This window comes from Oncorhynchus keta, chromosome 24, assembly GCF_023373465.1.
Source record: "Oncorhynchus keta strain PuntledgeMale-10-30-2019 chromosome 24, Oket_V2, whole genome shotgun sequence".
NCBI lineage: Eukaryota > Metazoa > Chordata > Actinopteri > Salmoniformes > Salmonidae > Oncorhynchus > Oncorhynchus keta.
In genome coordinates this window covers 14,604,255-14,631,876 of record NC_068444.1, presented here as the reverse complement: position 1 = coordinate 14,631,876, position 27,622 = coordinate 14,604,255, and the positions used below count along the sequence as shown (strand labels likewise).

The window sequence follows — 27,622 nt, the reverse complement described above, 5'->3', positions numbered from 1 at the left end:
CACCAGAGAAAGAGGACAACTTTGACTGTGTTTTTCTCCCACCTCTCACCACAGGGTTTTACTCTCAGACTAACACCCAGTAAATAACAGGCTTAGTTGGATGTCTTCCCATATGGGTGTTGGTTGTATTCTTATGAGATTCTCCCTTCAACCCACTACATGACATTTAGTTCAGTTGTGGATTATTAACTTAACTGTTTTAACAGATATGAATACAAAGGCTGAATGGGAGTGAAAAGTAAGAAGCCTCTTGGGCCATGATGACAAGAAATGGAAAACTGAATTAAATTATTTCATTTATTTGGAACCCTCCTCCAAATGACATGTCCTTAATTTTTCATTTCACAAAATATTTACAAAAAAGATAGTTTTCCTTTTTTTAATATGTTTTATATTGGTCGACTGTTCTTGTAACAATGGGTTCCTTTCCAGCGTTTTTAACCAATGGTTGCGTCAGGCAGTCCAGTTCCTCTTTAGAAAAAGTTCATGAAAAAACCCTCAACCAGTACTTTCACTCATCCTTTTTAAAACGGTTACTGATCTTTTTAAAATTTTTATATTCCAGAGTGCTTTATAAAACTCTTCCCCGCATGCTTACAGCCGCAAACTTGAAGCAGAGAGCTTGTGTGCTTGTTGAAAGGACGTGACATCACCCTGCAGGAAGTACATCATTAACGCATCGTCACCGTCACACCCCTGGATGCTTGAGCTGATTTGTTTGGTCTGTCCAGTCCAGCCCAGGCCTTATAGTGGCTCGGAGAGCCTCAGTCGTGTCTACCAGGCCAACTTGCTTTAAGACAAACATGAAACCTGCTCATATGGAGTTATTACTCATATGGCAATAACTCACGTGTCATGATTCCTATATTAAGAACTAGAAAATAAAAGGAGACAGTCTCTTAGTCTTTCAGACGGAAGAATTTAATCCGAGGGGAAGCCTGACAGCAGGAGGGAAGGGGTTTGGATCCCCTTTCCAGTGACATGGGCATAGAGAACAGGAACAGAGAAGGTCTATAAACGGAGGAGGCTTACAGTTACCCCTACATCCTGATCTAGGGTCAGTCTCTGTCATTTGACCCTATGATGTTTAAGGTTAGGATTGGGGGGGTAAACAGATTGTAGACCTGTGTCTACGATCAGGGCAACTTCTACACAGAGTGAAATCCCAACACCCCCAAAGTGCATGGAGGGAGTCCCACACACACACACAGAAGAGAACCTGGAAGCATGAGTGTGTGTGTTCAAGCTGTACAGTACATTCCTGAACTCAGCAAGGAGAGGAGACAAAAGTGCTGCAACAAAACCAGAGCTTTAACAGTAATAAACCATCCTTCTGTTCACACATCCATCAGATACCCCGTGTCCAACAGACAGAAAATAATCTGAACAGTAATAACAATATTATAAGGCTAATCGATCTCACTACGACAGGGAGGGAGATGTCGCTAAAACATTTTAGTTGAGCCGAAATGCTTCAGCGGCAACAGTTGCTGCACAAACACACATATAATCATCATACAGTAACACTGTCTGTCTGTCTGACGAAGAAAACATAGAAAACTAATATATCAACCCTGCCCCCGAGTGTGGTGTGTGCGTAAATGCGTCTGAGTTGTAACATGGTGCTAAGCAGAGGATTGTCCGTATAACCAGTAGAAGTGTACTTCTGTGTGTGTAGCGGTATACATGTTCCGAATGCGTGTATCTCTGTAAGTGCATCTAATTGTGTGTGTGTGTGTTTTAACTAGTAGCCCAGTGCTAACCGGAGACCTAATTGCTTGTAGAAATGTGTGTGTTAACTGGTGACATAGTGCTTGGTGGAGGGCTGCCCATACAGCCCATAGAAGTCTGTGTGTCGGTGCGTCTGCTGTGCGTCTATCCAGTCTCTGACAGCAAGCCCTTGCATGGCTGGAGCTCCAGAGGCTAGGCCAGGGGGATGGGGATAGTCCTGGGCGCTTACCCAGGGAAAGGAGCCTGAACGTGGGTAGGGCGGGTGGCCGCGGTGCCCTGACACGGAGGGTACCCCGGAGCAGTAGCAGTTATCCATGGTACACACCAGGATCTTACGCCCGCCATACTGGGGGAGCACAGCCTGCTGGGAAGAATGGGAGGAGCTACTGCCGGCAGGGGGAAAGTGGGAGGGACCAAACACAGACCCTGAATGGTGATTGGTCAGAGAGCCACTTCCACTTCCTGTTCCGCCACCTTCGTTCATGTGGGAGGGGCCACAGGGACCCAGAGGCTGCTGATTTGAGGATTGGCCCTCTCCAGGGGCGGAGTTTGGGCCCTGGTAGGGCTGCTTAGAGGAGGAAGATGAGGAGTCCTTGAACCCGGAAGCAGTGTTTTTCCCGGCGCTCCCGTTGCCTTCTGGGAACGCCGAGGAGTGTTTGCGTTTCTCCACCCCCGAGCCAAGGCCGCTAGGAGACGCAGGGACGGACTGGAGGAATGAGGAGGGAGGGGTTAGGGGGGCTGGAGGGGGGGTGAAAGAGGTAGAGGAAAGAGAAGAGGGGATCAGAATTACCTTGATCCACTAAGACAAACCAGATAAGGCTGTGATGGTTCTGTAAAGATAATTCTCTCAATCCTACCTTCCATTGTTTTCCGTAGGCTCTTCTCTCTCTTGGAGAGTTCTGACAGGAACAGCTTAGAGTTGAGACTTCCCACCTTGTAGGGAGGGAGTGCACTGCCCACACACCCTTGAGACCTGCAATACACACACACACACACACACACACACACACACACACACACACACACACACACACACACACACACACACACACACACACACACACACACACACACACACACACACACAAATAAATATGAATGTATAGTATAGTTGCAGGACCGGAGTCTAGATGAGTGGTTAACACTCTTGACTCCGGGACCATACGATTCCCCCTGTGGCGAGGATCCCAGTTCAATCCTTGAATGAGCCCTGCGCATTGCTACTGTTCATATCCTGTAATAAAAACATATAAGGAGTCTGGAACTTCACCCACCCTATAGTTGCAATGTGTGTAACAAGCATGACCATTCTAATATGATTACAGTGGTAAAGTGTGTAATCTCCTTTTTGTATCTGTAATAACAGGTTTGTAATGGTCCTGTCTCTCACCGCTCCATGAGGATCTTGACAGGCTTGGTGTTCTTCATGAAGCCCAGCTCCTCAGATTTGCCAAAGGCCGTGTGGACTGAGCTAAGCAGCTTCTGGGCCTCGTGTCTCTGTTCTCCCAAAGCTAGAACCTGGCCCGCGTTTTCCTGGCAGAACCTAGAACGGGCCCGCTCTAGAACCTCCAGCGTACGGGACAAGTCTTCTTCCAAGAAGTGCTGCATCCGCAGATACTGCACACGCACCTCCTCTTTCAGCTCACACACTCTGTCCTGTAGGAGAGAACACATACTGTTAGACACACATAATTATCTCTATGGTTATATACTGAACTAAAATATAAAATGCAACATGTCAAGTGTTGGTCCCATGTTTCAAGAGCTTAAATAAAAGATGGCAGAAATGTTCCATACACACTAAAGCTTATTTTTGTTAACATCCCTGTTATTGAACATTTCTCCCTTGCCAAGATAATCCATCCACCTCACAGATATGGCATATCAAGAAGCTGATTAAACAGCATGATCATTACACAAGTGCACCTTGTCCTGGGGACAATAAAAGGCCACATATTTCTCAAGTTGAGGGAGTGTGCAATTGGCATGCTGACAGTAGGAATGTCCACCAGAGCTGTTGCCAGAGAATTGAATGTTCATTTATCTACCATAAGCCGCCTCCATAATTTTACAGAGTTTGGCAGTACGTCCAAACGGCCTCACAACCGCAGACCACGTGAAACTACGCCAGCCCAAGACCTCCGCAGGTGAAGAGCTGCCAGTCGAGGACTTGTGAGGCGTATTGTTTCTCAAACTAGACACTAATGTACTTGTCCTCTTGCTCAGTTGTGCACCGGGGCCTCCCACTCTTTTTATACTGGTTAGAGCCAGTTTGCAATGTTTTCTGTGAAGGGAGTAGTACACAGCGTTGTACGAGATCTTCAGTTTCTTGGCAATTTCTCGCATGGAATAGCCACTATTTCTCAGAATAAAAATAGACTGACGAGTTCCAGAAGAAAGGTCTTTGATTCTAGCCATTTTGAGCCTGTAATCGAACCCACAAATGCTGATGCTCCAGATACTTAACTAGTCTAAAGAAGGCCAGTTGTATTGCTTCTTTAAATCAGAACGGTTTTCAGCTGTGCTAACATAATTGCAAAAGTGTTGTCTAATTAGCCTTTTAAAATGATAAACGTGGATTAGCTAACAACGTGCCATTGGAACACAGGAGTAATGGTTGCTGATAATGAATTAGAAATAAACCACAGAGTGTCACCAGCAAAGCACCCCACATCATCCAACCTCCTCCATGCTTCACGGTGGGAACCACACATGCGGAGATCATCCGTTCACCTACTCTGAGTCTCACAAAGACAACAGTTGGAACCAAAAATCTCAAATTTGGAGTCAAACCAAAGGACAGATTTTCACCAGTCTAATGTCCATTGCTTGTGTTTCTTAGCCCAAGCAAGTTTATTCTTATTGGTGGCCGTTAGTAGTGGTTTCCTTGCAGCAATTCAACCATGAAGGTCTGATACACACAGTCTCCTCTGAACAGTTGATGTTGAGATGCGTCTGTTACTTGATCTCTGCAAAGCATTTATTTGGGCTGCAATTTCTGAGGCTGGTAACTCTATTGAAACGTATCCTCTGCAGCAGCCATAACTCTGGGTCTTCCTTTCCTGTGGCGGTCCTCATGAGAGCCAGTTTCATCATAGCGCTTGATGGTTTTTGCGACTGGACTTGAAGAAACGTTCAAAGTTCTTGCAATTTTCCAGATTGACTGACATTCATATCTCATAGTAATGATGGACTGTCCTTATTTGAGCTGTTCTTGCTATAATATGTACTTGGTCTTTTACCAAATAGGGCCATCTTCTGTATACCACCCCTACCTTGTCACAACACAACTGATAGGCTCGAATAAGGAAAGAAATTCCACAAATGAACTTTTAACAAAGGCACACCTGTTAATTGAAATGCATTCCAGGTGACTATCTCATGGAGCTGGTTGAGATCATGCCAAGCTGTTATCAAGGCAAAGGGTGACTACTTTAAAGAATCTCAAATATATATTGATTTGTTGAATAATTTTTTGGTTACTACAAGATTCCATGTGTGTTATTTCATAGTTTTGATGTCTTCGCTATTATTCCAATGTAGAAAATAGGAAAAATAAAGAAAAACCCGGGAATGAGTAGGTGTGTCCAAAACTTTTGACTGGTACTCTGTGTATGGATAGATGAGAGATAGATCATAGATATACACACATACATACATACACACAGAGAGAGAGAGTTTGAGAAATCAGACGTACCTCCACCACACACTTGTCAGAGTCGAGTTTACAGAGCTGCTCATCGATGTCCTGAACTCTCTCCTCCACCCTCTCCTGCTGCCGCAATAGATTTTGCTGTGGGAAGGGGAGAAGGGGGAGGGAGAGAGCGACGAGACAGAGAGAGCGAAAGTGAGAGAGAACGTGAAATGGTAAGTTCATAGTTTGGTTCGATAACTCTGAACAAATCAATATGATGAGTGAAGACAAACTCCACCAGCCCACTACCAAGCCTCCAGCAGACTGAGCCATCTAATTTAGGCTCCATCTAACAAACACGCCATTTAAGGGGAGGAAGGGGGCTGTCATGGCAACCAAGATATATTTTCTGGTTGCATGTGTGTGAGGTATGAAGGGATGAACTGGGAGGTTAGCCAGATAAGACTATTAAAAAAAAAAAATTAAGAACAAATTCTTATTTACAATGATGGCCTACCCCGGATGATGCTAGGCTAATTGTGCAACGCCCTATGGGACTCCCAAACACGGCCAGATGTGATGCAGCCTGGATTTGAACCAGGTACTGCAGTGACGCCTCTAGCACTGAGATGCAGTGCCTTAGACCACTGCGCCACTCGGGAGCCCTTTGTTTAAGCTTGGACACCTGTTTGCTGCGCAGCCTGCACGACTCAGGAGAGGGTGCGCACTGCAGCAGGGCGGGGGATGGGCATGGGCTGGTGGTATGTTGACATGGGAGGGAGAGAAAAAGTAGCCACTGACTCGCGCTAGTTAGACAAACTTATAAATGCCATAGGTTAATCTATCATCCCATTTGTCAGCAGTATACCACCCTGTATCCCACTGCTGGCTTGCCTTGGAGGATAAGCAGGGTTGGTCCCTGGATGGGAGACCAGATACTGCCAGAAGTGGTGTTGGGGGGCCAGTAGGAGGCACTCTTACCTCTGGGCTAGAAAATAATAATCTCAATGCCCCAAGGCAGTGATTGGGGACATTGCCCTGTGTAAGGTGCTGTCTTTCAGATGGAACGTAAAAATGAGGTGTTCTGACTCTGTGGATCCCATGGCACTTATTGTAGGGGTGGTGTCCTGGTTAAATTCCTAATCTGGCCCTCATACCATCATGGCCATGTAATCATTTCCAATTGGCTCATTCACCCTCCTCTTCCCTGTAAGTATTCTCCAGGTTGTTGTTGTAAAAGAGAACGTGTTCAGTCAACTTACCTGGTAAAACAAATATGTGGCTGTCTTTACTAATCCATGCTTTCGTCACTTCTAGGATAGACTACTGCAATGCTCTACTTTCTGGCTACCTGGATAAAGCACTAAATCAACTTCAGTTAGTGCTAAATACGGCTGCTAGAATCCTGACTAGAACCAAAAAATGTGATCATATTACTTCAGTGCTAGCCTCCCTACACTGGCTTCCTGCCAAGGCAAGGGTTGATTTCAAGGTTTTACTGCTAACCTACAAAGCATTACATGGGCTTGTTCCTACCTATCTCTCTGATTTAGTCCTGCGGTACATACCTACACGTACGCTACGGTCACAAGAAGCAGGCCTCCTAATTGTCCCTAGAATTTCTAAGCAAACAGCTGGAGGCAGGGCTTTCTCCTATAGAGCTCCATTTTTATGGAATGGTCTGCCTACCCATGTAAGAGACGCAAACTCGGTCTCAACCTTTAAGTCTTTACTGTAGACTCATCTCTTCAGTGGGTCATATGATTGAGTGTAGTCTGGCCCAGGAGTGGGAAGGTGAACGGAAAGGCTCTGGAGCAACGAACCGCCCATGCTGTCTCTGCCTGGCCGGTTCCCCTCTTTCCACTGGGATTCTCTGCCTCTAACCCTATTACAAAGGCTGAGTCACTGGCTTACTGGGGCTCTTTCATACCGTCCCTAGGAGGGGTGCGTCACTTGAGTGAGTTGAATCACTGATGTGATCATCCTGTCTGGGTTGGCGCCCCCCCTTGTGTTGTGCCGTGGCGGAGATCTTTGTGGGCTATACTCGGCCTTGTCTCAGGATGGTAAGTTGGTGGTTGAAGATATCACTCTAGTGGTGTGGGGGCTGTGCTTTGGAAAAGTGGGTGGGGTTATATCCTTCCTGTTTGGCCCTGTCCGGGGGTGTCCTCGGATGGGGCCAGTGTCTCCTGACCCCTCCTGTCTCAGCCTCCAGTATTTATGCTGCAGTAGTTTATGTGTCGGGGGGCTAGGGTCAGTTTGTTATATCTGGAGTACTTCTCCTGTCCTATTCGGTGACCTGTGTGAATTTAAGTGTGCTCTCTCTAATTCTTTCTTTCTTTCTCTCTCTCTGAGGACCTGAGCCCTAGGACCATGCCTCAGGACTACCTGACTTGATGGCTCCTTGCTGTCCCCAGTCCACCTGGCCGTGCTGATGCTCCAGTTTCAACTGTTCTGCCTTATTATTATTGGACCATGCTGGTCATTTATGAATATTTGAACATATTGGCCATGTTCTGTTATAATCTCCACCCGGCACAGCCAGAAGAGGACTGGCCACCCCACATAGCCTGGTTCCTCTAGGTTTCTTCCTAGGTTTAGGCCTTTCATGGGAGTTTTTCCTAGCCACTGTGCTTCTACACCTGCATTGCTTTCTGTTTGGGGTTTTAGGCTGGGTTTCTGTACAGCACTTTGAGATATCAGCTGATGTACGAAAGGCTATATAAATACATTTGATTTGATTTACTGTATCAAATCAATGTAAAAAAGCTAAGGTTAGCTAGATGAGGATATTTTGATGCGCTCCCTGTCCTCGTCTACAACAACTCCATTCGGATTAAACAGACTACCTGTCGGTTGCTCGTTGTAGTCTAATCCTCATTTAGCCAATTTAATTCTGTCATTTTAATTATATTTTACACTAATTAGAGATCTCCCACATCACGTTGCTACACATGGAGCCTCTGACTGGTGCCAACAACAAGATACACGCATGAACCTATGTAGGCTACACAGTCTTTATATGGGACACACGTCAATAAATCTACATTCAAAAGTTAGTTGGTTTATTGAATTAAGAATTTCAAATGTCATGGTATAGCTGTGTGTGGCAATGTCACAAAGATCATTTCAATTGAGACAAAGACTTTTCATTGTTGAAATAAACCGATTATTAAAAACTATTCGAATATTAACGTCAGTTTGGATATTTGAATAACCGAGCCCATCCCAAGGGTGGAGAGAAAGGCGAGCGGGAGAGCAACTGGGGGGCAGAAAGAGAGATTTTCCTACTCAGGAGATTTTCTCCTGCTGCTCCTCACCTCTTCCTCAATACTCTTTCTGAGCCCCACAAACACACATTAGGCCCACTCATGATACCGTTGTCACAACACTGGTTATTCTGGGCTGGCGTTAGCATGACTACAACACACACGCTCAGATTGGCCAAACCAGAGTACCAGGCCAGCCGGCACAACTGACGCCAAACTAAGGCCAAAAACACAAGATAAGGAATTCCCAGACTTCCCAATCCCAAATAGAGTTCGAGCCTTTACTCCCTAGAATCCTCTCTGGATCTGAAATGTAGGATTTTGATTTGGGATTCGGCAGAGGAAACAAGACAGAAATTGGAACATTCCACTTCCTGGGGGAAAGGTTATAAGTAGGGCAATTCACTCCTTTAGCATCGTCACACACACACAGTGGAGGTCTGTGATCTGAATGCTAGGAGTTCTTCACAGGTCCAAGAGACCCGAAATTCCAAGATCCGACCCAGGACTTGAGCAGGTCCGGGGTCCTAAATTCTGACTTGGGTCTGGTCCGATATAATTGCCATGTGTTTCTGGACACATCCTCTGTTAAGATAATGTGTGAGGTGATGAGAACTGCGCGAGCTTGTTATCTGTGTCAGTCAATTGCAACTCAAAACGTATAGTTTATGTCCAGCTGAAAGTGGTTGATTTAAATGTGTGCTTCACAAGTAATACAGAACGGATCTATTACCGGTGTGATCATACAGCCTACCTCAAATTTTGAAACAGATTTAAAAAATAAAAAAGGCCCGAACAACAATGCATTGTCAGGGCAATTCCAGCAAAGCCAATATGCAGTGTTAATGTATTGGGCCTCTAACAAACCAGTACTGTTTTTAATTGGTTAATGTTGTATAGGCTTACGTTTAAGTCATGTTAAAATAAAATATGAGCGGTAGATCTCAGCTTGCATTTTGACTCAGAAGGTGATCTTGACTCAAAAGGTTGGTTATCGCTGTTCTAGAGTTTTTCCCTGTTAACTTCTTATGGCTGGGGGGCAGAATTGAGGAGCTAGGATGAATAAGGTGTCCAGAGTAAACTGCCTGCTACTCAGGCTCAGAAGCTAAGATATGCATATAATTAGTAGATTTGGATAGAAAACACTCTGTAGTTTCTAAAACTGTTTGAATGCTGTCTGAGTATAACATAACTCATATGGCAGGCAAAAACCTGAGAAAAAAATCCAACCAGGAAGTGGGAAATCTGAGGTTTGTAGGTTAAGTCTTTGCCTATCCAATTTACTGTATAACATTTGGTCCGGTTGCACTTCCTAAGGCTTCCACTAGATGGCAACCGTCTTTAGAACCTTGTTTCAGGCTTCTACTGTGAAGGGGGAACGAATAAGAGCTGTTTAAGTCAGGGATCTGGCAGAATGCCATGAGCTAAGTCATGCGCGCGGCCGAGACCCTGCTGCGTTCCTTTTCATTTCTAAAGTCAAAGGAATTGTCCGGTTGGACTATTATTGAAGATTTATGATACAAAACATCCTAAAGATGGATTCTATACATTGTTTGACATGTTTCTACGAACTGTAATAGAACTGTCGTCTGAACTAAGTGCCTGCGCCTTGCGAATTTGGATTTGTGAACTAAACGCGAACAAAAAGGAGGTATTTGGGCATATATGGTCTTTATCGAACAAAACAAACATTTATTGTGGAACTGGGATTCCTGGGAGTGCATTCCAATGAAGATCAAAGGTAAGTTAATATTTATAATGCTATTTCTGACTTCTGTTGACTCTACAACATGGCGGGTATCAGTATGGCTTGTTTTGGTCTCTGAGCGCTGTTCTCAGATTATTGCATGGTGTGCTTTTTCCTTAACCTCTTGCTCCTACCTGACACGCAGGCGTCCCATCTAGACATCTGGAAATGCAAATGCGCTACGCTAAATGCTAATAGTAGTAGTTAAAACTCAAACGTTCATTAAAATACACATGCAGGGTATTGAATTAAAGCTACACTCGTTGTGAATCCAGGCAACAAGTCAGGTTTTTAAAATGCTTTTCGGCGAAAGCATGAGAAGCTATTATCTGATAGCATGTAACACCCCAAAAGACCCGCAGGGGACGTAAACAAAATAATTAGCATAGTCGGCGCTACACAAACCGCACAAATAAAATATAAAACATTCATTACCTTTGACCATCTTCTTTGTTGGCACTCCTAGATGTCCCATAATCACTATTGGGTATTTTTTTCGATTAAATCGGTCCATATATAGCCTAGATATCGATCTATGAAGACTGTGTGATAAACGAAAAAAAAATAGCGTCTTATAACGTAACGTCATTTTTTCAAATTAAAAAAGTCGACGATAAACTTTCACAAAACACTTCGAAATACTTTTGTAATGCAACTTTAGATATTAGTAAACGTTAATAAGCGATCAGATTAATTACGAGACGAAGTGTATTCTATAGGGGTACGTCTGGAAATAATGTCCGGGTAAATCTCAACCAAAATATCCGGTCGGAGACCTGAAGAAAAAGCCTGTCTCTTGTGCGTTTGACCAAGAAACAAAGACTAGGCAAATGACAAGACTGTTGACATCGTGTGGAAGCTGTAGGTACTGCAACCTTGGCCGCATTTATTGTGGTTCACCTTTATCAATCGGTTGAAGTCGCGCATGGATATATTTTTCCATTTTCAGTGATCAGATTTTCCTGCACTTTTCGATGAAACGCACGTTCTGTTATAGTCACAGCCGTGATTTAACCAGTTTTATAAACGTCTGAGTGTTTTCTATCCACACATACTAATCATATGCATATACAATATTCCTGGCCTGAGTAGCAGGGCACTGAAATGTTGCGCGATTTTTAACAGAATGTTCTAAAAAGTAGGGGGTAGGAGTAACAGGTTAAAGCTTTTTTGAAATCTGAAACAGCGGTTGCATTAAGGAGAGGTATATCTTTAATTCCATGTATAACACTTGTATTTTCATCAACATTTATGATGATTATTTCTGTAAATTGATGTGGCTCTCTGCAAAATCAACAGATGTTTTGGAAGCAAAACATAACGCGCCAATGTAAACTGAGATTTTTGGATATAAATATGAACTTTATCGAACAAAACATACATGTATTGTGTAACATGAAGTCCTATGAGTGTCATCTGATGAAGATCAAAGGTTAGTGATTAATTTTCTCTATTTCTGATTTTTGTGACTCCTCACTTTGGCTGGAAAAATTGCTGTTTTTCTGTGACGCTGACCAAACAATCATATGGTGTGCTCTCGCTGTAAAGCCTTTTTGAAGTCGAACACTGTGGTGGGGTTAACAACAAGTTTATCTTTAAAATGGTGTATAATACTTGTATGTTTGAGGAATTTTAATCAGATTTCTGTTTGAATTTGGCGTCCTGCAATTTCATTTTTTTGTTGTCAAATCGATAATGTTAATGGGATTTCAGCCGTAAGAAGTTAACAACATCAACGTTTCCCTTTACTGTGGCAATTGTGATCGAATCAAAGCAATATTCGCCACTTTCAATGCAACATAACAATCTGTAAAAGTATAACAAAAGCTTTAGTTTCTAGACTGTCTTCCTCTCAGGCTTCCATGTCTTCTTCTCCCTGGACCTCCTCAATGTTCACCTCTTGAACATCAGACTGAAGCCTCATCTTCACGGTCCCTTTCCAAACTTGTTGAAGATGGCTCTTTGTCAGGCCCAAAAAGCCTCAAATTTGCCCGGATGGCCACCAATTTTTCAACCCTTGTACTGGTCAGCCTGTTGCGTGCTTTGGTGTTTGTGTTCCCAAACAAGGACCAGTTGCGCTCTGAGCTGGCCGATGTTGGTGGGATTTGGAGGATGATGGAAGCAACAGGGGAGAGGGCCTCAGATCCAAAGTCCCTTCCACCAGGTGGCTGATGAGATATGTTGGCATGACCGCCATATTGCATCTCCATCGCAAAGCCCTTGCTTGGAAGTGTACTCGCCAGACTGCCAAGAACCTTGCCCTCATACAGACAGGATGCTCTTGCCAGCATACTTGAGTTCCAACATGTACGCTGCGGCATGTATGGGCTTCAGGCAGAAGTCTTCATGCTTTTGGATGGATTTCAGCACTGCAGTTTCCTCTGCTTGGAGCAACAGTGAAGTGGGCAGGGCAGTACGGATTTATTATTTTACTTAACATCAGACAGGATGGCATTGTCTCCCTCAATCCGTGCAATGGCTACTGCTATAGGTTTCTGGTGTTTCAGGCTGCTTACCACTCTCTCCCAAAATACATCCAGGAGGATCCTCTTGATGGGGCTGTTCATATCGGCAGACTGTGTTATGGCCATTTCTTGGAGACTCCTTCCCCTCCAGGAGACTGTCAAACATGATGACAACACCACCTCAACAGGTGTTGCTGGGCAGCTTCAATGTGGTTATCTTATTCTTCTCACTTTGCTACCATTGTTTTCAGTGCCATGACGCCGTGGAGGAGCAGGTTCAATGCATGAGCAGCACAGCCAATGGGTGTGATGCGAAGGTAGGACTCCTCCACTTTAGACCAATCAGCCATCACGTTCTCAGCAGTCTGTCACCAGTGCAAATACCTTCTGTGGTCCAAGGTCATTGATGACTGCCTTCAGCACATCTGCAATGTAGAGACCGGTGTGTCTGTTGTCCCTGGTGTCTCTGCTCTTGTAGAATACTGGTTGAGAGGTGGATATTTAGTTAATTATTCCTTGCCCAAGAACATTCGACCACCCATCAGAGATGATTGCAATACAGTCTGCTTTCTCTATGATTTGCTTGACTGTCACTTGAACTCTGCATCTGGCAAATTAGTAGATAAAGCATGTCTGGTATGAGGGGTGTATGCTGGGCGAATAACATTCATAAATCTCTTCCAATACACATTGCCTGTGCGCATCAGAGGTGAACCAGTTCCATACACAGCCCGAGCAAGACATTCATCAGCATTTCTCTGACTAATTGTGACCTTAAATAGAAGTAGAGGCACTTTTGTCAGAGGTTGCTTGTTGTGAGCGCTGAGGGAACTTTATGCACTTGGCCAAATGATTCTGTATCTTTGTTGCATTCTTCACATATGATTTGGCACAGTATTTACAAATGTACACAGATTTTCCTTCTACATTAGCTGCAGTGAAATGTTTCCACACATCAGATAGTGCCTGTGGCATTTTCCTGTAAAGATTAGGGGGGAAAACTAGAAAACAATATACATATATATTTTTAAAAACTGACGGTATTTTATGTTTAATAATAAAAGTTCTACATTTGCATTATAAGTAGTGTGTGACCCTAGGGTGGCAACACATATATATTAATTTATTTCAATGGGTCTTTCTCCATTCTGATTGTTTTATACTGTTCAGGTCATTTCTAAACTACCACATAGGGCTGCCATTTTAATTGCGATTTAGAGCAAAACACTTGTGTTAACTGTTGGAATCATGGAAATAGAATGTCTACTCTAATTCTATAGTTAGAATATAATAGTGGGCACTTTGAATACAGTGTTGTTTGACATGACAACAAATGAAAATGCCAGCGAGGAGCTATTGTGACAGGGTAAGAACTAAAGTGTTGATAGGTGTTTCCTAGGGGATCCTATAAGCTTTGGCTACATTGAATGTTCTCTTAGCGACTTCATGTTGCTAACATTCTTGCTTTGCGTTTACCTCTAATTTAGAAGATACTGTTACGCAAACAAGATGATTTAAGTCAACACCATCACTGGTATTATCAGGCTTTTTAGCTAATTACGCTTGCTCTTACTCAGCGCATTTATTAGCTAGCTAGCGATTAGCGGCTAACAATCAGTGGCTAACAAGATTTTGGAACAACTTGCTAAGAAAAGACAAACGAGCTGTTTGCAGATGTAAGAAACACAAGCTAATAGTGTAGTTATAGAATGCTAGTAGATTTATATTAAGAAGCAAAGTGGCAACTGCATCGTTGTCATCAACATTGTTCACCCACGGCTGTATGGCCAGGCACAACTCCAACACCATCATTAAGTTTGCAGACGACACAACAGTGGTAGTAGACCTGATCACCGACAACGACGAGACAGCCAAGAGGGAGGTCCGAGACCTGGCCGGGTGGTGCCAGAATAACAACCTTTCCCTCAACGTAACCAAGACTAAGGAGATGATTGTGGACTACAGGAAAAGGAGCACCAGGCTCACCCCCATTCTCATCGACGGGGCTGTAGTGGAGCAGGTTGAGAGCCAAGGTCCTTGGTGTCCACATCAACAATAAACTAGAATGGTCCAAACACACAAAGACCGTCATAAAGATGACATGACAAAGCCTATTCCCCCTCAGGAAAGATTTGGCATGGGTCCTGAGATCTTCAAACGGTTCTACAGCTGCAACATCGAGAGCATCCTGACCGGTTGCATCACTGCCTGGTACGGCTACTGCTCTGCCTCTGACCGCAAGGCACTACAGAGGGTAGTACGTATGGCCCAGTACATCACTGGGGCTAAGCTGCCTGCCATCCAGGACCTCTACACCAGGCAGTGTCAGAGGAAGGTCCTAAGAATTGTCAAAGACCCCAGCCACCCCAGTCATATACTGTTCTCTCTACTTCCGCATGGCAAGCGGTACCAGAGTGCCAAGTCTAGGACAAAAAGGCTTCTCAACAGTTTTTACCCCCAAGCCATAAGACTCCTGAACAGGTAACCAAATGGTTATCCAGACTATTTGCATTAACTATTCGCAAAAACTAACTAGCAGAAATTGTTAACAAGTTAGAAATTATTTAACCACACATTGATGTAGGCTACTATTTACTTGTAAAACAAAAAATAATGTATGTCATATAATATATTTTCCCCACCCAGTATTGTAATCAAAACTTACCAGAAAGCATGTAAATGGCTCAGACAGTGTAGTAGTGTGGGCTCAATAGCATCTCAGTGTGCAAGATGTTGAGAATCAGGTGTACATGTGATGGAAGAATGCACTGTGCATGCAGAGGTTTGCAATTCCATTGAATTGGGGATAGTTTAACCAAAATGTGCCATAAGACCTAGAATTGCGTTGTGTATCCCACGAAAAAAAGGTTCCCTGTTATAAGCCAACTTTAATGAATTTAAGCAAAATTCCCCAAATCCCTGGGCTTAACTTCCCACTGAAAATGTCCGTAAATGTACCGTTAAGTTTCAGACCCTTTGCAACCCTAGGCATAATGCATTGGAGTAGGATTCTATTGCATTGACATGCACTACTCAGCCCGTACTCTACAAAGACTTGTGTGGCATAAACAAGCAGAGCTACAGGAGGCCTATAAGTAAATAGACCATTGCCATATATGGCTCTGTGCCATGTACTTTGAACTGGACTGTGCTTACAGCATGAGCTTGTTTTGAGATCAAAGCGAAAGCTGCATGTAGCCACGTGTGCACATTTTGTTCATATCCTTTGCTAGTCGATGAGGTATTAGCCTAGTTATAAATCATTTGTAGTCAGCAATAGGGAAAGGGAAATACCTAGTCTGTTGTACATCTGAATGCATTCAACTTAAATGTGTCTTCCGCATCTTACCCAAGGGGAGTGATTGCTTCCTACAAGAGCTTTTTGAAAAAGCGAGTCAGGCAAAGAGCTTTTTTTTGCCTTAAAAGGAGCCGTTTCATATTTTGAGACAGGCTTTAATAAGCTAAGTAGCCAATAGACAGAGGGTAGCATAATTTGTTTGATTCTCTGTAATAAAAACGGTACAGGAATAATAATGCATTTATTCTGAAGTATTCTTGCATGAAACAATTTCAGTCACCTCCTTGTCTGAAGGACAAGTGGTTAAACAGGTTAATGTCAAGCCCTGCACGTTTTTTCCAAAAGTCTCATGGAATGTAGGCCTACATTGAACACCACACATTGGCTGCTACTGTAGGCTGAATGACAGAACAGCTATTTCCATGTTAAAATATTATGGGATGTATTTTCTCCATTGTTTTTGATGGTAGGCCACTCTGGTAGACCTACATTATGATCACATAGTTTTAACAGTGGCCATGTAGGGCTACTGTGTCTAACTTAGTTGGTACAGCCTCAGTGTTCACAGTAAACGCACACTGGAAGTTGCACATCACTTTAACGTTCAAATTTGTGCTCAGCAGACCTGAAATATGCTCAGTTCTTGTACACTGCTTATAACCAACATCGAGGGAGTGTTTGCAGAGGGGTGTGGTTTATATAGCTACTCTACTGGTGCCAAAATTAGACGGTAAGGTGTCAAATATTATAAAAGGTTTACCCTATTTATCAATGGAAAATACATACGTTTCCTCTTTAATCTGTGTCTGGTGTTAAGTAGTTACTGGCTAGCTAGGTCTTCAGCGAGTATGGAAGAAAAGGATCGTTCCAAACGGACGCAGTTGTCAAGTCAAAACATCCGTCAGTGCTGCTGTGAACCGCATCACAACAGACAGGACAAACGGGAGATAAATATATATATAATTGATGCAATTTCAATGTTCTTCTTCGTTGCTTTGTTGATCACCAAATTTGCTTGAGATGACTTGACTGCAACACTGCTCACTGCGTCCAAGTTGTTTGACGTAGGCGTTTCAAAGAGCTGTCAGTCAAGGTCAGCTCATGGATATAAGCTCCCTGACCACTCAAGACGGTCTTTTCAAACTTCCTGGTAGTTAGCCGTGTGAGAAAAAGTCATTTTCAGAATGACTGTGCATAAAAATACGCATGTGTTTTGTTTAATTCTGTTAAGTAATTTTCTTAGGCCAGATTATGTTCCAACTAATGTTGTGTTTGCCGCAATATAATATAATTACCGGTAGCCCAATGGCTACTCGCACTCAAACCATGAAAAGGAAAAACCAATGAGAGCGAGATGAAACTAAATGGCACCTGTTCGTACTTTTCCTATAAACAATGGCTTTTGATATTACCCTAATAAAAATGTTTGGTTTGGCTATTATCAGGTTAAGCTACTGCAGCGCTTTAAAGGCATTGCGTACAAGCGACAGTAGAACTTGAGGTCATGGAGAATGTTTTAGGCCTACCAGAGTTACTCCTATAATCTAAAAATATAATGAATTTTATGATCGAAAATCTTTCTCTCTGCTTCTTTTAGGGCTAGCCTAAGCCTCTCTTTCTTTATAAAATTTCAGTCATATTAATATCATACAGTGGACCCCTAACCTGCAATGTCCTGATGCATTTAGTGCCCAAACCTCTGACAGCGGAACCATAAAAGTGGACAATTATTGTTTAGGAAAGTAAAAACCAATAAAACGGGCTATAAAAAGTTTTGAATATACTACAGATCTAAAATATATATGTTCTAGGCAGTTTAAGGACACTTAATTGTGGATCATTTGGCCCCCAAAAAAATCTAGTTTATTTATGGCGCTGGCAATGCCCAGTTGGTTTCTTTCGCTCAATCTTTCTACTCCCGGATCTGAACGGGCCTCTCGGTTCGGGACCAGCGCGGGTCTGTTTTTCCACAGGCCTTTTTGCGGAATGGGTCTGACTATACACACTTCCAATTGGAACAGGTCTCACTCTCATTCAACATCTTTTCCACGAGGACTCCCAGTAGAGAGGGATGATTTGGGGGAAGGCTGCAGGGCATCTCTACCCCCGTCACGACCACCTCCACCAGATGCACTTAAGCATCAGTGCATTAGCCCCGGGTTCCCGAAGTCACTCATCACATATGGAGATGGTAGTCACAGCAACAATCAGAGGATAGGAATTCACACTGTAGGTTGTTATACAAAACATAATGTCCTCCTAACCATTCCAATGTGGCTGTTCCCCAAAAACACACCCATCCACCTACACACAAGAGTACTAACATACTATTGAGTCAGAGACCAGAAGTAGTCACCAATATGAGTGAGGAGAAAAGCTTGTATGACTGACTAGCCCCTATCTGATAGCCCAAATCTGGGGATAGTTTGTTGTTTTTAAATCAACCACAGCTTTCCTTACTAGAAACCAGGAAATAAAGAGACAAGAAAACAAAAAGGAAACCATAAACAACCATTTGTCATCCTTTTCTACCACAGAATGGAGTGAAGAATCTCACTTCAACCCCCCCATACCACCCCCTTCTCCCGGCCTGTGTACCCAGGCGAGGATGCACCTGTGCTGAGGAGATAAGGCTGGCTGAAACCCCTCATTGTTCCACCCCTCCAACACATTGTTTGTCACTCTCAACAGATGAGTGGGGGTTGGAATGGATCAAAATAGAGAAATGCATTCAGTATAGACCCACGTCACACACCAGGTTTTCCCGTTAGCCGGTAATAGCCAGCTTTTAGCCGATTAAAAAAAGGAAAAAGACGATAAATTACCGCCGGCCAATTCTCCTGGACAAGAGAAAAATCCCATTGCGAAATAATGCATTTTAGCCGGTTCACTGATTGAAATACCAGTCGATGTAGCGCGAGAGCTGCTGCAACAGCACATTCATTGCCGCTGGAGTAAAACTTGCTTTTTTTATAAGCCCAATCATTGCACAACAATTCTACATTTAATCACGTGTTAAACTGTTGAAGGCCACAATTCAAAAGAGCTATTTTCATTTCTCAACTGGTAATTGAAAGTCTCTTCTCAGTCGCCATTCAAGTGTACAGGCAACTAGGCCGGCTTCAACGTGTCACACAACACTTTGAAATGAGCTGCAGGGCAGTATGCATTCTGAAACCTGAACATTTCACTACATATTATGAGGCATGTCCTAGCTTGCTTCCTAGCCTAGCCAATGCATAAGGGTCCGGTAAATTTCTTAAGGATGTCCTGAAAATTAAAATGCTGCCGGTCCAATGTGAGGTGCCACATTTTCCTAACGGAAGCCCTGACACAATATTTTTCCCATTTTGAGCAGCTTTGTCCTTAACTAAAAGGAAAGGGTGTAAGAGACGTAATAGATCTTAATTGTACCCGTATATCGTTGCGTCGTAGCTCAACGTCGGTGACCCCGTGTCCGTGACTGGGATGACATCGCGTGAAGCAGCAGTACTGACACACGGCAGTCTGTTCTGCCTCACAGTGGTAGAGTCTGTACTCGTCGTGCTGAGGACACGTCCAGGCCTTGACTGCCTCAGCCTCCACCAGCAGGTGTCCCAGGGCGGAGCAGGGCTGCTGCAGGTGTGTCTGGACGTGGCTCTGGCAACAGGGGGCGCTACATCGTAGGCACACCTTCACGGCCGGGAGCGGTGGTCCGCGGCGGCACAGAATGCACTGCAGCACCGGCGAGGCCGCCTTCTCTACAGACAACGCGTTAAACTTGTCCACGATGTTGGACAGCTTGTGGTTCTTCTCCAGAGCAGGCTTCTGACTGTAGGCATGGTTGCACTCGGGGCAGCGGACCAGGGAAGAGTCTTTAGCCCAGGCCTCTGAGATGCAGCCCCGGCAGAAGTTGTGCTTGCAGGGCAGCTGGATGGGCTCAGAGAAGACGTGCAGGCAGATGGGGCAGATCAGCTCCTCTTCAAAACAGTTCCTCCACGTCTCGGACAGGTCGGAGGTCGCCATGTTGGAGGCCATGTTGGGAGTGGCGGACATAGACACACAACAACGACAAACTTCTCACATGAAAAAAATAACAACCCTATGGCTCTATAGCCATATACTAAGCCCCTTGACTATAGCTCAAATGTCTTGAGGACTGTATAATGAAATGCTCTAGTCCAATATGTTAGTCCTTGAGGGATTATTGTCTATTGTGCAAGCGCCAAAAACGTAGCAATGAAGGGTTCTTTTTAATCACCAGCACCGTCTACCAGTTTAGTCCAACCGACTGATGACACTGTCAGTGAGTCTTGTGAATGTCCGTCAGCTGCCTGCTATTGCTTTAAATCCAGGCAGCAGTGCACATCCTGTAGGGCAGAGCAGGTAGGCAGATTCCACAGCGACAGGCGCAGTCAGAAAAGGCCTCCGGACAACACCTCGGTGATTACAACACACAGTCTGGGCTGACCTTATGCATATTACCTTACCGTAAAGGTCCTTCCCGTTTATCTTAAATCACACGAGTTAGGCAAGAAACGTCTGACTTTGTGCGTAATATGCCTATTTCTGACACCTCAATTGTTCGTATTTCCAGATAGCTACACGTATATGCTACGGTATGATAGCAATGAAGGCACAGAGATCTACCGAGCAATACGGTTCAGACATTACACCGAATCGGTCTAAATTAGGGCCGTTTAGATGGTTACATCACCGTCAAGCTTGAATTGATTTCTATACAGCTGATGAAAGACTTCAACGCTCACCCATTCCTCTCCCCTTCTGCGTAGGTCTTACTTTAGCTTGACGACTTAGCCTCGACTTCCTCGTCGGTTTATGTTTGTTTGTTCCTCAATCGATTGAAGTCCAGCAATGAACATAAGGAAAATATTACGTTGCCGAATTTATTCCTATACCCACACCCTGAATAAAGCGATTTGTAAATCGATCAAGCTTGCCCAAGGTTAATAAAACGCCGATTTTCCAATGAAGAGAATATTAATTATGTTCTTTTGTCCTCCTCCAAAAATGCACAGACTATTTTAGGTGCATTCACAATTAATATGATTATGCTCGTGACAGCTTCTTCTAAGTAGGCTCTAACTAAAGAATATTATTCGGATTTGCAAATCCGTTACATATGACAAGTGTCCTTAGCCCTTCAATAAACATTGTATCACGTTGCGACGGACTTTGATCCTCACGATAGCGACAAAATAACAGCCTGTTTGTTTGATGTGTAATGTCGTCAGCTATGAAGCCTCCACAGGCAACGATCGCATATCTGCACACAAGGCCTCGACGTTTCTCACCAAATACTCTTTCCTCTCGGCTGTTGGCCTATAAAGACTTGATCAAAAAAATATCATACAAGTACTTCGTCAGATGGCTATGTACTGCATAGTTTAATAGCCGACTCCAGTTCATACGCACAAAACAAAGGGTTTTTAGAATACACCGGAATGTTGGCTGCTGTGGCGAGCATTCAGATCAGAAACACAAGACCATCAAAACGTCTCCAGACCCAAAATGTCCTGGCTTCATTCCTTTGGTTTAATCAGAGACGGATCATGACGATTATCAACTCACATTTCGAAAAAAACAAACATCTCTCCACTTACTTCGTAAGCTTAATTAAATCGCTTCAATTATCTGAGACGTCACATCACTATGTTCTGCCACTGCACAACGCATAAATAAAGGCTAAGCAAGAATATTACGACTAGCACAAATTTAACATTTACATCCAATATTCTATCTAATGTGTATAAATATATATATATTTATATATATATATAACACCCTTCTAATCTTAACTTAAAGAGGACGTCGCTATTCTGGCCTTATTAAAATGTAGCTGTCATCAGCCATCTTGCACTCCTCATTAAAAAAAAAAAAAGCAAGAAAGAATCCATACAGGGCCTTGGTTATTCACACAACTCGTTTGGTTTGCTGATCACACCGAAACAAAAAGAATCCGTCGCGTTCAAACACGCCTCGCCAGTTCTTTCAGATCCAGCGGTGTATATGTGGCCATTTTCGAGGCCTTCTGTCGCGTTGTTGTTTATAGCCGAGTCCACGGCAAATTGTCTTGATCATACAAATCCAACCTGTATCTGAATTATAATTTGTGACCCTCGTTTTTAAAATCGCCCTCTCCTTCTTTCTAGGGGAGCGTCGGGGAGAAGAGGAATGCTGGCTAGCTAGACTAGTCGTTCAATCGGACTAAACATCGGCTCCCCCTCCTTCCGGTTGGTCCCGTTCCTCCTCCACCGCCACGTGACCTGTCACACAACCGATGTGTGTCACGTTAACGGAAGGAGTTGGGGAGAAGAGAAAAGCGGCGCGGGAGAGACTGGCTTTTAAAAGGCTAAATATTTGGTGCATTGTTCACGTCCATCAAACATGATACATTGTGTGTGTGACACGCAATCATGCAGTACAGTCAGAAAGCTGTTTAGCAGTTAGAGTAAATTCATAAAAACCAAATGCTTAACGTTACCTTGACTTGGAAAAGTTCCAGTGTTGGATAGCCATAGCAAGCGCCCCTCTACTTTTTTGAACCGGGTGTTTGAGTAGGCTAAACTAGGTACCTGTATTTGCTAGTAGCACGTGCTCGCCCGACAAGCATAATCGTCTGTCCTCGGTTGCAACACTCACTTCTGCCTCTGTGAGCAACTTCAGCATAAAAACTGTTAGTCGGGAGCTTTGTGTAATGGGTTTCCAAGGCCGAGCAGCGACACACAAGCCTAAGATTACCATGCGCAATGCCAAGCATCGGCTGGACTTGTGTAAACCTCGCCGCCATTGGAAATGCCTTCTCTGGAGTGACAAATCACACTTCACCATATGGAAGTCCGATGGACGAATCTGGGTTTGGCGTATGCCAGGAGAACACTACCTGCCCGAATGCATAGTGCCACCTGTAAAGTTCGGTGGGGCTTGGGTCTGTTTTTCGTGGTTCGGGTTAGGCCCCATAGATCCAGTGAAGGGAAATCTTAACACTATAGCATATAGCATACATGTTAGACGATTTTGTGCTTCAACTTTGTGGCAACAGTTTGGGGAAGGCCCTTTCCTGTTTCAGCATGACAATGCCCCCGTTCACAAAGCAAGGTCCATACAGAAATTCTTTGTTGAAATTGGTGCGAAAGAACTTGACTGGTCTGCACAAAGCCCTGACCTCAAACCCATTGAACACCTTTAGGATGATTTGGAACCCCGACTGCGAGCCAGGCCTGATTGCCCAACATCAGTGCCCGACCTCACTAATGCTCTTGTGACTGAATGGAAGCAAGTCCCTGCAGCAGTGTTCCAACTTCTAGTGGAAAGCCTTCCCAGAAGAGTGGATGCTGTTATAGCAGCAAAGGGGGACCAACTCCATATTAATGCCCATGATTTTGGGATGAGAGGTTTGATGAGAAGTTGTCCACATACTTTTGGTCATGTAGTGTATTTAGTATAGTCTTATCTAAAAAGGATAACTTTTTAAATGTTTTTTTATTTTATGAAATTCACTGAGGAGGACAGTCCTCGCCTTCCTCCTCTGAGGAGCTTCCACTGATATTGAAATAAATAATAAGATAAAGAGGCATATAGGAAGACATTTTTTTTGCTGATACTCATAATGTTCCTCTCAGAGGAGGCTGGTGGGATGAGCTATAGGAGGACGGGCTCATTGGAATGGCTGGAATGGAATAGGTGGAACGGGGTAAAACGTGGTTTCAATATGTTTGATCTGTTTGATACCGTTTCATGGATTCCATTCCAGCCATTACATTGAGCCCATCAATCAATCACATTTATTTATATCAGCCGATGTCACAAAGTGTTGTACAGAAACCCAACCTAAAACCCCAAACAGCAAGCAATGCAGATGAAGAAGCACGGTGGCTAGGAAAAACTCCCTAGAAAGGCTGGAACCTAGGAAGAAACCTAGAGAGGGGTGGCCAGTCTTCTTATGGCTGTGCCGGGTGGAGATTATAACAGAACATGGCCAAGATGTTCAAACGTTCATAGATGACCTGCAGGGTCAGATAACGATAATCACAGTGGTTGTAGAGGGTGCAACAGATCATAGCTGATCATTCAGAGTTAGAGACAGCAGGTGCGGTAGAGAGAGGTTCCAAAACAGCAGGTCTGGCACAAGGTAGCACATCCAGTGAACAGGTCAGGGTTCCATAGCTGCAGGCAGAACAGTTGAAACTGGAGCAGCAGCATGACCAGGTGGACTGGGGACAGCAAGGAGTCATCAGGCCAGGTAGCCCTGAGGCATGGTCCTAGGGCTCAGGTCCTCTGAAGGAAAAAGAGAGAGAGAGAGAGAGAGAGAAGGAGAAAGGGAAAGAGTGAGTGAGAGAGTGAGAAAAAGAGAAATAGAGAGAGAGAATTAGAGGGAGCATACTTAAATTCAAACAGGACACCAGATGAGACATGAGAAATACTCCAGATATAACAGACTGACCCTAGCCTCCCGACACAAACTATTGCAGCATAAATACTGGAGGCTGAGACAGGAGGGGTCGGGACACACTGTGGCCCTGTCCTACGATACCCCCAGACAGGGCCAAACAGGCAGGATATAACCCCACCCACTTTGCCAAAGCACAGCCCCACACCACTCGAGGGATATCTTCAACCATCAACTTAGACAAGGCCAAGTATATATAGCCCACAAAGATCTCCCCCACTGCACGAACCCGAGGGGGGCACCGACCCGGACAGGAAGATCACGTCAGTGACTCAACCCACTCAAGTGATGCTTCCCTCCTAGGGACGGCATGGAAGAGCACCAGTAAGCCAGTGACTCAGCCCCTCTAATAGGGTTAGAGGCAGAGAATCCCAGTGGAGAGAGGGGAACCGACCAGGCAGAGACAGCAAGGGTGGTTCGTCGCTCCAGTGCCTTTCCGTTCCCCTTCACACCCCTGGGCCAGACTACACTCAATCATAGGACCTACTGAAGAGATGAGTCTTCAATAAAGACTTAAAGGTCGAGACCAACTCTGAGCTCTATAGGAGAAAGCCCTACCTCCAGCTGTTTGCTTAGAAATTCTCGGAATAGTAAGGAGGCCTGCATCTTGTGACCATAGCGTACGTGTAGGTATGTACTGAAGGACCAAATCGGAAAGATAGGTAGGAGCAACGCCATGTAATGCTTTGTAGGTTAGCAGTAAAATCTTGAAATTCCGTCCTCCTATAGTGCCTCCCACCACCCTCCAGTGGTTCCTGTTCATGGAAATCTTAAGTAAAAGGCGAAAGATTTATTCCATATGAAGAGAAACCAGATTGTTGGCACTGGCAGCACCAGGATTTCCAGTAGAGGGTAATATGTTGTGCTGATGTGTGCCCTCTGCTGCCTAATCAGAGAAGGGCTACACCTCACTACCCACTGGGCCCGGTGTCGTGGTAATTTCCTGTATTACTAAACATTGAGAGAGCAAACCACACACAAGTCAGAGTATATTATAAAGTCCATCTTTAATTACATGAGATTCACCATAGCCCTGTTTGACTCTCAGATCAATTCAGTGTCTATAAATGAATTTTCTGAGTGTTTACAAAATGACAACTGAGATCTTTTATAGCAAAGATCCACCCCCTAGTCAAAACGACAAACCACAGATAAAGGCACTTTGTGAAGTTCCTATTTACTTGAAAGAGGAGTATCCCATAGCCAAAAAGCATTAGCTATAAATTATCGTTCAGTTTGGTCTCCTAAACAAAGTTCTTTACTCGTTCTTGGTACAACATAGTACCAAACCAATGGTCAATTCTAGATACTCCCATCTCAAATACACCCCCTCCTGAACAAGATCAGAAAAGACAGTGAGCCTCTTAGGTTATATACTAAATCAATATAAAGGCAACCTCAGAGGGGACATACAATAGTTACAGACACATTCCCATAAGAAGACAAGCCTCCATTCTGCCCTCCTCCCCTTCTGATATTCTTCATAGCATCACATGGTTTAACAGATACATTGACATGTGAAGAAAAGCCTGACCTCTCCCCTCTCTGGGCCCCTAGTGACTAAACCCCAGCAGAGAAGGGATAACTGCAAACTGCCAACAGTATTATCCAAAAGAAGACATTCTAATGACATATCTCACGTAAGCATTATTATGTAAATAAAACATCTTATTTATCAATGTTACCTAACAAATTCTGATTCAGCCACGACATTCCCCTCTCAAGGGACATTGTCCCTTCTGGAGAATCAGAACATTAACTTTACACATTTATCTAACAGTAGTTGCAGAGTATATGCATTTTCTTTTTAATCAATATTTAAAATCAACTAAAAAATCAAATCCCTTCAATGTCAAATACCTTAGCTTATATGTAAGCTTTCTCCCTTCTGAAACTAAGTGTACAACCTTTATTCTACAAGACAAACTTGCACAGGTTTAATCACACAAAATAATCCATTGTTGAGGGGAAAAAAATAAGAAAAAACATAACATAGAAATACTCACTAAGTTACATGAGAACCGGTGTCTAAACACAGGCCTCATCACAACATATAGAGCAGTCTTCCCTCTCAGTCCTTATGCTCAGAATAGAGAATAGGTCAGGGAAATCATTCATATTCCAAATCATAATTAAAACCCAACTATTTATCCATCCAAAATTTAGAATGACATTCCTCAGTGATTCAAATTGGTCTTATCACTCAAAGTAAAAAAAACTAAATTTAACACACATCAATATTAGCAGAATTTACATTCATATTAACATTCAGTATAATTATCCCATAATTCTACTATTAACTTTTTAAAATCACTATTATAATACAGATCAGTATCTCAATCCATTCTTAATCTAAATTATTATAATCTTACGTGGTGTAGACCTCTACAATCAACCTGATACCACAAAAGTCTAAAACAATTTTATTGGCACAGTTGACCAACCCCCTCTCTCAGGCACTGATTCTTCTGGCGTCCTTTTCCTTCTTCTTCAGATAACTTTACAGTTCAAAGTGGATGGCCCATGATAATGTCCCAATGTCATTGTCTCATCCTCACACCATCACCTTTACCACCCATTATGTATGGTCCATTCGTCAACCAATATACCAGCATCATAAGAGAAGTTTAGAACAGATCTCTCTCCATGCTCACTCTACGTGGACTCCTCTCACACTCCTGAGAGAAACATAAGAGAAAAGCTTATTGATAGCTTAGATCTGATACTGTACACTGATTTCTGGCTTGGTTCCTTTCTCCCGGTAGAAGGGGTCTGGAAGGGCCTTATTCAACGCCTTTGTCACTCTTCTTCAGCCAGTTAGAGGGGGGTTTGAGGTACACACACTATTCGGTCCAATCATCTCTTCCATGCATTAAGATACCGTCTGATGTCACTTTTCATGATAACCTCGAAAGAACAGATCAGAACAACAGTTTAGTTCAGTTCATTAACGACATGATAAATTATTACTTTTACCAATTATTCTTAATACACATATCTACACATATCTCAAAGAGAATATCCACACATTG

At 43.6% G+C, this 27,622-nt stretch overlaps 1 protein-coding gene and 1 pseudogene across 1 annotated transcript; both read right to left on the bottom strand.

Annotated features, from left to right (window-relative positions):
- Positions 1–279: 279 nt before the first annotated feature.
- Positions 280–22,399, bottom strand: LOC118402725 (E3 ubiquitin-protein ligase TRIM8-like). Its single transcript, XM_035800917.2, has 5 exons — positions 19,556–22,399; positions 5,429–5,524; positions 3,122–3,387; positions 2,589–2,704; positions 280–2,469 (listed from the first exon to the last, which is right to left on the bottom strand). Exons 1-5 carry the CDS (start codon positions 20,174–20,176, stop codon positions 1,796–1,798), a joined length of 1,773 nt encoding a protein of 590 aa, XP_035656810.1. The 5' UTR covers positions 20,177–22,399; the 3' UTR covers positions 280–1,795.
- Positions 22,400–25,333: 2,934 nt separating this feature from the next.
- Positions 25,334–25,404, bottom strand: LOC118357775 (uncharacterized; annotated as a pseudogene).
- Between the last annotated feature and the right edge of the window lie 2,218 nt (positions 25,405–27,622).